The sequence below is a fragment of the Salvia miltiorrhiza genome, chromosome 2 (assembly GCF_028751815.1).
Source record: "Salvia miltiorrhiza cultivar Shanhuang (shh) chromosome 2, IMPLAD_Smil_shh, whole genome shotgun sequence".
Classification (NCBI taxonomy): domain Eukaryota; kingdom Viridiplantae; phylum Streptophyta; class Magnoliopsida; order Lamiales; family Lamiaceae; genus Salvia; species Salvia miltiorrhiza.
The window spans coordinates 58569571-58578942 of record NC_080388.1 but is presented as its reverse complement, the minus strand read 5'-3'; the positions used below and the strand labels follow the sequence as shown (position 1 = coordinate 58578942).

The 9372-nt window shown below is 36.2% G+C and overlaps 1 protein-coding gene across 1 annotated transcript; it reads left to right on the top strand.

Annotated features, from left to right (window-relative positions):
* Positions 1-1198: 1198 nt before the first annotated feature.
* Positions 1199-2804, top strand: LOC131010658 (uncharacterized). Its single transcript, XM_057938295.1, has 4 exons — positions 1199-1658; positions 1749-2056; positions 2133-2237; positions 2320-2804. Exons 2-4 carry the CDS (start codon positions 1778-1780, stop codon positions 2467-2469), a joined length of 534 nt encoding a protein of 177 aa, XP_057794278.1. The 5' UTR covers positions 1199-1658; positions 1749-1777; the 3' UTR covers positions 2470-2804.
* Positions 2805-9372: the final 6568 nt, after the last annotated feature.

The window sequence follows — 9372 nt, the reverse complement described above, 5'->3', positions numbered from 1 at the left end:
CCTAATCCTAATCCTAATCCTAATCCTAATCCTAATCTTAATCTTAATCTTAATCTTAATTTTAATCTTAATTCTCAAGTTTAATTCCTAATCATAATCTTAATCCTAATCTTAATCTTAATCCTAATCTTAATCTTAATCTTAATTTCTAATTTTAATATCCACTCTTATTCATATTCTTAATTATAAATCTAATGTGTGAACTAATTAAAACATTAATAATATATGAATGCAGGAAATACAAACATGAGTTTAGATAGAGGGTGGATGTATAGGCGATATGCTCAAGATAGTCTAACAGAAGAGTTCATGGATGGATTGGAAGTATTTATCCATTATGCACTTTCTCGACCGGATTTAATGATTGGAAATAAGATCAAATGCCCGTGCACGAAATGTAAGAACAAAAAATTTGATACTCCAATGACTGTGAGGGTTCACTTGGCAAAGAATGGTTTTATCCCTAGATATCATATATGGACGATGCATGGTGAAGCGTTAGTGCAAGTCCCTGATGTTGCTAGGCGTATTGTAACCATTGAACAAGATAGAGAAGTAAACCGTTATGAGACGATGGTGATGGATGTAGCGACAACTCAATTTCACAATGTCGATGATTTAATTGAAGAATCTCCAAACCCAACAGCCCAACATTTATATGATATGTTAAAGGCGGCAGATAGAGAGTTGTGGTCTGATTGTAAAACTCATACCCAATTATCTCTTGTAGCTCGATTGATGAGTTGTAAAACAACCACATTGTTCAAATGTGAGTGGTTTGACCCTCAAATTCCAATTAGAACCGAAATTGATCGTGACTTCAATTTAGTTGCAGTGCACATGAATCGTCGTTATTCCAAATACGAACCATTTATCCTCGCCAATCAAGCTGCACAAGTTTATTATTGCTTGTATCCGAGTAAAAATAACAACAGAAGAAATTGGTTTGCTGCTTGTAAAGTGAAAGCAAGGCCAGTTGTTGAAGTTTCCACAACTGAACTTCCAACAATGTCTTTGCCTTTTCAAGAGCAAGTCGTAGGCAGAATATCTCTTACGAATATAGATGACATTCCAACAATGGTTCATCCACATGGAGGCGAGGTGGACATAGATAATGATGATGATGATGATGATGATGATGATGATGATGATGATGATGATGATGAAGACCTTATCTTACAATCCCCCGAGTCTTCTAACATTGAATCTGATTGAGTAATCAATTACTTCAAATAAAACATATTTGTCAATTTTATATATTTAGTGTGGTCAACAATAAAATAAACAAACTAATATATTAATTACTTCAAATTTGGATATAGATGTCTACTTCTACTCCATCCGATTCTGGTCCTACGATCACTGATACGCCGCCCGAGGATGAAAACCCCAATGTGGAGGAGGAACGTGTTGCTAGAGATGGCCGGACATGGGTGTATTTCACTCGTAGGTAAGTTTCACATTGAGTAATCAGTTAACTTCAAAATGTAATGTACATTAATTCTAAATTTAATTTCAAAACTTTAAGTGTTATGAGGCCGACTGGAGCTATTCGGGCTAGGGCGACTGATAGCTTTCGAGGTATGCCACATGAAAGTGGCACCAATTGGAAGAATTTGACTGAGGAGATGAAGGATTTTTATTTCAATGAGTTTGAGGTACGATCATCTCATATATAATAATGTTATTCTAAATTAACAATCACAATACTAATTTTACTCTTATTTGCAATATTTTTAAACAGAAAGCATTTTGTTGGGATAAAACGCAACATACCATGCAGGCTATTAAGAAAGCGTGGGTTAAGTCGGCTCGAGTGGCGTATAAGGATTACATCTCCAATTGCAAGAAGGTCCTTTTGATACATAGCAAGACGATTGATTATCTTCAGCCTAACATTGAGGCTGCTTGGAGGGCTTATTGGGCTTTGCCTGAGACTCAGGCAAGGTCTGCTCAGGCGTCCAGGAATCGCCGCTCAGAGCCATGCGGTCCGGGTACAGGGATGGCTATCCATCATGGAGGGTCGCATAGTGCTATAGATCATGCTGAGCATCTGGTAACTTGTACATATTTTTATTCAAAGTTTTTATGCCTGTTAAATTGTTAATTTTATCTTTAATGTGTTTTGGAAGGCTCGGGAGAGCAATATTCCTTTTGACGAGGCTTCTTGGGCTACTTTTCGACGGATCCATTATAAGAATGGACAGTATACCGCTGGACGACCTGCGCAGCACGGGGTATGACGTTAATTTACTGTCTTTAAATTCTTTTGTTCGAATAATTTATTTTACAACTATTCTAACTTTTTTTGTATTGTAGTTGGAGGTCGAGAGGAGATTGGCAGAGCTTCGCCAAACACAGGAAGAGGTTACGCTCTCAGATGTAGATCGCATCTTCCGAGAGGTCGTCACTCTTGATCCGAGGGGGCATCATGGGATTAGGCATGATGATGTCCAGGGCGATTATTGAGAGCGGCGAGTCGTCGAGCACGCACTCCACTAGCCTTTCCCTGTTGCCTCGAGAGATGAGCTCATTACATTGAGGGAGGAGCTGAGCTCCACACAGAGGGAGCTAGAGGTCAGGAGAGCGAGCGAGGAGGCTCAGAGCAGGGCTATACAGGAGATGCAAGCCCAGATCGCGCTCCTCATGCGAGGATATCGAGCACAGTCCCCCTCCGACGCCTCTGATGGGACCCACCCGGACCTCTGATTATATTTACTCTCGTTTGTTGTAGATACTATACTTTGAATACTGAATTTCTAAACTTGTTGACATATTTTATGATTTGCTACTTTGTTATTTGATGTCTTTCTACTTTGATATAAGTTGATAATTTTGAATAATTTACAACATAATTGAAAACAGGAAATATAAATTCTGAAAAAAAAATAGTAATTAAATTAACGACCGAAAATCCGGTCGGAAATCGGTAAACGGTCGTTACAAATTGACGTAAAAAATAGAAAAAAAGTCCAGCAACGACCGAAATTGTTTTTCCGACGATCGAATTTCGGTCGCTAAACAACGACCGAAAACAAAACGGTCGTTAAATATCCCTGAAGATTAACGACCGTTTATTTTCAGTCGTTAAACAACGACCGAAATTTGGTTGTTGGAAAAATAAATCTGTCGTCCCCGACAGGCTTGGCTACAGTTTTTACGACCGCATAAACGGTCATTAAAATAATTTTCGATCGTTAAAAGTTAACGACCGAAAAAAAACGGTCGTTGAAGCCCGCACGACGAACAAAACGACGACCACAGTTTTCGGTCGTTAGTTTGGTCGTTAAAGCTTTAACGACCGAATTTTCGATTTGAACGATCGAAAATTCGGTCGTTAGAGCCGCGTTTTCTTGTAGTGATGAGAAAGAATAGAAATATCATCAAAATATATAAAAATGAACAAAATGTAATATATAATATAATATAGTCGAATTATAGCATCGTTTATATTAATATTATAATATAATGATGACCTTATATGAGTTACATAGTTATAATATAATAATAGACTTATATGAGTTATATAGTTATAATATACATGTATGAGAATATGGTGTTGTAGACTTGTACTAGTTTGAAATTATTGAGACATGAACAAATTTTGTGTAGTTTTTTTTATTGTGTTTGAGTTGAATTTATTATTGAAGTTATTATATTTATTAAATGTTGTTCATTAGGTGAGCAAGTTTTAAAAAAATAAGTTATCAGTAATACCGTACTCAAACTTATCAATTTTAATATACTAATTATTTTGGTATACCGTGAAAGTACGATATACTAAAATATGATATGGTATACCGAAACACGGTAAGGTATACCGAAACAAAGGTACGATAAATGTATGAGATTTTTTCATATCGTACTTTAAGGTATACCGTGGGTAATGGTAAGATAAATGTATGCGATTTCTTCATACCGAAGATAAAGGTAAGATATAAGGTATGAGAAATTTTGTAAGGTATATCATACCGTCCCACCTCTATTAGAGATAGAAAAGTTCATTGGAAATAGATAAATAGCTTCAGAATTGAGAATTAATTTGAATCTTTTATTTTTTAAACTTGATTGTAGATGTATTTTCTTGTATTATGTGCGTGTTTTTTTCTTTAATAGTGTATTCGTTTTTGTCATAAATTTATCATGAGAAATAAGAAATATAAAAAATCTCCTTTTTAAATCATTTTCTTTTCTTTTTCCTCATATTCTTTTGGTATATATAAAGAAAAATTCATCCTTTTTTATTTTTCATTTTTATTTTTGATGTGATAATATTATCTCTGCTTAAAATGAAAATGATGAATGAGAATTGGTGAAATTTTCTTTGAGTTTGTTCTCTTTTATTAATAAGTTATCATGACAAGAATTTGGTTGTGCACGTGTCGGAAATTTGGAGATACTATCTCTACGGAGTTAAGTGTGAGGTCCTTATAGCTGACAAGAATTTGAAGTGCTTTTTCGAGCAAAGAGATTTCAATGTAAGACAACAGAGACGATTCGAATTAGTGAAGAATTATGATGGTACTATCAATTGGAAATTGAGATAAGATGTTTCACCACTAAATATAAAGTACTGATTGGTGATTGCCTTATTCGGTTTAGTAATTGTTCACCATCCGGAGACAATATCAAGCTGTGTAGTTGCATCAATAGTTAAGTGTGAATTGCAAGAAAGGATTATGAAAGCACGAAATGAAAGTGGATATTGGTGAGAAAATGTGTCTCGCCTCAAGAATAAGAAAAACGAAAGGATTCACGAAAGTCAGGAATAGTGCACTAATGGTTAGTGGAGGATTGTGGATGTATACACTGAATATTACGTCTCGCAGTTAAGAAAGTATGTGATTAAGAAAGTATGTGATTAAGAAAGATGAGATAGTCCAAGCTCAGGGCTTAAGAGAAATCAGTTTAGTGACTAGATTGCAAGGTTCAAGTGTTACGAGGCAATAATATTGTTCTCGTCATGTAGTGGAACCATCACAGGATGGAAAAGGCTACAAAAGAGATGAATGAAACGAATGACTAGTATTACAAGCTAGAATACCAGGTATGCAAATTTCGGGACGAAATTTATTTTAAGGGGGGTAGTATGTAATGCCCCGCTCTTTTAAATATATATTAGATTAAACATGTGCATTAGTTATAAAATTCTTTTAATTATTTATTGTGACTATTTTATTCAGATAATATTATTTCAGCAAAAGTCTGTATAAGAGATACAGAGCTGCGATTTAATATTCAATCATGAATCAAACCAATAATTAAATTATTGGTTTAGCTACACGTTTGAGACCTTGCAGAATAGAGTGTGTGCAACAGCTGCTGCCTGCAAGAACAACTCCCATCAGCTACAATTGAATGTAGCAAGTTCTAGAAAAAAAGGTTGGCTAGATTAACCAACAAATGGGGCATTAAACGTAAATTGAAGGCCACTTCATGAGAAAAAAGGAGAATGCAAACACTAATAAAATATGTTCCACTTTGTTTTCTGGAATGGTATTTTCATATATGGTCATGCTAGGAGCATATCCCCCTCCCAATTCAAAAACATATTCATGTTTGTCAAAAAGGGAAGGCAGCAATTGTCAAAAAGGGGCAGCTCAAATTTCCACTTATGCTGCCACCTACCACAGCTCCATTGCCTATAAATTGAGCCCCTCGCAGCAGCATTAGAATCACCCAAAAACCCCAAAACCCCAGAACAACACCAAAGCAGAAAATACTCCTTTCTGTTTGAAAGAGCTCAAGTGAGCTCCCTTCGCCGGGCTGTTTCTTCGCCGACCGGCCACTAGGCTCTGAACCGAGAACGTGTACTCGTTCCTCCATCTTCAGGCTACCAAACCCAACAATCGAAAGGCCGAAGCCTTCTCTATATTTTCCTGACCAAAGGCCGCAATATCCTTCGGCGGCCAACGTCGAATTCCCGACTTAGCCACCGGCCAACTTACGGCTTTCGTTTCTCACTATCCTTACGACGAAAAAGGATCGAGAAACCACCGTTGTGTAGTCTGATCTACCTCGCACGAGGAAAACTAAGTCGTAGACCTTCGCGGCTAAACACCATCGCGGAACGACGACCGGAAAACCCCCGACGAACAACTTCCATTAGTGCTCACTTGGACAAGGGTAAGTTGACGCCCTTATTTCGATGCATTCCCGTTTCTATTATATTATGGGAAATTTCTGGGGTATATATGGGAGTGTGGTAAATATTTGTACAAAGTTTCATGTTATTTGAACTTCGTTTACCACCCTTTTAAAATTTGAGAAGTCTACTGCCCGTATCTGTTGAAACTGTCGTGAGGCAGATGATTAGGTTAATTATTTCAGTAACCATATGTTGATATTTAGCTCTCAAATTTTTATTGTATGAAGATATATGTGTTAGCTATCTTCATATAAAATTTGAGGTTATTCCGGTAACGTTTGCTATTTTTTCAAAAATCTGGACTTTCAGTTGGCAGAAACTGCCGAATCTGGTAGGCGATGGGAAAATCGCTATATCTCTTAAACTACTTGGAGTTTTTCAACATACTTTTTTTTCAATTAAACTAGACTCAAAGAGGTTTCTATTGACATAAAATTCGACTCCATACGAGTTCGGAGTAAAAGCAGTTTATTAGTTGAAGTTGAATCTATACAGTTTTGTTGAGATGGAAATAATTCAAAATAATTCCTATTAAGGATTTTAAAGTTTTATTGTTGATAAAATATCACTTTTAGATTATAAATGAGCTATCGATGTGTATATATATATATTGGTGATTGGCATTATTAAATGGGGAAAAGGAAAACGTTTTATGTTTATAGAATTATTCTTTATTTATAATAGATAAATAAATGAATAATATAAAATGGAATTTCCTACATCCTCAAAGGTACATGAAATATTTTGATGAAGGAAGAACGATTGCATATGAGTTAGATATAGTCGTTTAAGGAAATATGGGTAGTTAGAGAAATGAGTGAATAGTGATTCACTGCATTTGTTGTTATCTTTTCTATTATTCACTTGAACACATGTTTTCGTGTTATCAAAGGTTCAAATAAACAAAAGCGTCTGAGTAACCTATCGCGCTAAGGAAAGAGAATCATTGTCTTAAGTAGCAAAACACTGCAATCAGGTGGGCATTACTTTTACTATACGTATATAGAGATCCCCTGCGTGTCGTAGGCCTCTTATACGAATGAATGCATGAGATAATTTAACTGTTAATTTCAGTTTTATATATCTATCAAAAGAGTTTAATGCTACATTTGAGCAAGTTATTTCATGACAAAATCTTTGAGTTAAAGTTATTTCAAGTATTGTCTTGCCATAAAATGTTTAAATTTTAGTATGATATCTATCTGCTTTGGCTTTGCCAATGATGCAATCGAATTCGGGTCCTGAGCAGTTGATAGCTATCCTGCCAGGGCTAGTGTACACCAGTGACCGTGAGTCATCTAGCGGGTTGGCCGGTCAAGTGACCGTGAGAGGTGGCCACCTCTCCGGCACACAGTTCCAGATATGATAGATTACAAGAGAACTTAGACTGCAGTCGAACTTTAAGAATCACAAATGAACTTAGTAAGCTTGGGCCTTTTTAGCGAAAAACTCCCTTGCTGTACTGTTTATGATGGCATGACAATTTACAGTTTTGAAGCATGTATTTTTATATCTAGGCATACGTGCCCACTGAGTGCTTTTGTACTCAGCCCTGCATATGTTTTCTAAATGTGCAGGTTGAGCTGATGTGATGATGGTGCTGCAATGAGCGGAGTCTCCAGGGTTGTTAATAAATAGTTAACCTGTCTAGAATATGTCTTCATACATATGTCTAGCTACTTTCCGCTGCAAGATGTTGTTGATGTTATAGTATGTTACGTCATACTTTGAGTCTTAAGAGAATGGTTTCATATGATGTATAACTTGATTAATGATATTAATTAAGTTTTATGCTGTCTTTCATAGACTATTTTCAATTGAGTATTCATGAATAAAAATGACGAGTTTTATTAAGATGAGTAAGTGTTACGGCTATAAATGACGCCCCTTTTCTTCCCCTTCTTCTTTAACCCCATCCCTAGTCGTAGATCACTCGGCTTAACTATCCTTAGTTAGGGCGGGCTGTGACAAAGTGGTATCAGAGCGAAGGAAAGCTCTGAATTATAAGTCTTGAGTTTAGTCTAGAATGAGTCACTAGACTAATAGTTATTAACAACCGTGAGCTCAGCGCACCATCACACCAGACTCAACGAGGTATGTAAAATTTCAAAGTTTATTTGACATTAAATTTTGAAGAGCATGATGTTGAGGTTATATGATGAGTTATGATGTTACACTTTGAAGGTGCATAGTTTGAGTTTGAGGATGACAACATGATTAATAATGAGTTATTATGCTGTAAAAGCATATGTTGACGTTACATGATGAATCATGAGAGCGTTTATATCATATGATGTTATATGATTGAGGATGCATAATTATGAGTTATGATGTGATGTATTTGAGATGTTTTGTGATGAGAATTGTTTGAGCAATTGTGATAAGTCACGATGATTTAGATGAAGGAATCTAATGTCATTGTTAAGAGAGATTTTTTTTTTCTAAGTAGAAGGATGAAATGAGAACTTAGAGCTAAAGCTTGAGAGAATTAGCAATTGCTTTAAGTACTTGTTGGTTTGAGTTATGAGTTTGAGTTATGAGCTTGAGTATAATAGCATGATTAATGATGAGTTATTAGCATGTTGCAATGAGATATTGTACGATATGTTGAGTTGTTTGTGACGCGAATTTTGCTCACGCAACCTTAATGGTACTTGAGGAGGTATCATGAGCCATAGTCTTTGGAGATGGCTTTGAGAGAAAATTGTTGAGTTGTCTTACTGAGTCACGATGATTTAGATTAAGGGATCTAATATCATTGTTTAGAGAGATTCCCTACTGAGTAAAGATGGGACGAGATGAGAATTTAGATGTTTTGAGCTTGAGTTTTAAGATAACAGTACTACTTAGTAGGAGTTTTGCTAAGTTATGTTTTGTTTATTTCTGTTGCTGGAGCCAAGTAGAGTTAGTTCCTAGAGTCACCTTTAAGTTCTCCTTATAGGTTGGCCAGGACTGTTGGCACTGCACGAAAGTGGACTGTTGTGAGATCGAACTCAGGGAAGATCGGATACGAGGACGAGGCGTACAGTATGTGGTACAGAGATACCCTAGCAGATTTTCAAACACATGTTCATAGACTATGAAAGGATGAGAAAGAGCCAAGGAAGGCTAGGGTTGAAAGGATGAGAAGTAGCCAAGGAGGGCTAGAGTTGATGAGAATGAGAAGAGAAGCCGATGTAGGCTAGAGCTAAGGATGATCTTGAGAGTATGAGCAGTACACCCTT

Bases quoted from the DNA above. Each gene is read 5' to 3' on its own strand.
- LOC131010658 (XM_057938295.1), top strand. From the start codon at position 1,778: ATGCAGGCTATTAAGAAAGCGTGGGTTAAGTCGGCTCGAGTGGCGTAT. The intron at 2,057-2,132 runs GTAACTTGTACA...GTGTTTTGGAAG, and splicing joins TAGATCATGCTGAGCATCTG to GCTCGGGAGAGCAATATTCC. The intron at 2,238-2,319 runs GTATGACGTTAA...TTTGTATTGTAG, and splicing joins GACGACCTGCGCAGCACGGG to TTGGAGGTCGAGAGGAGATT.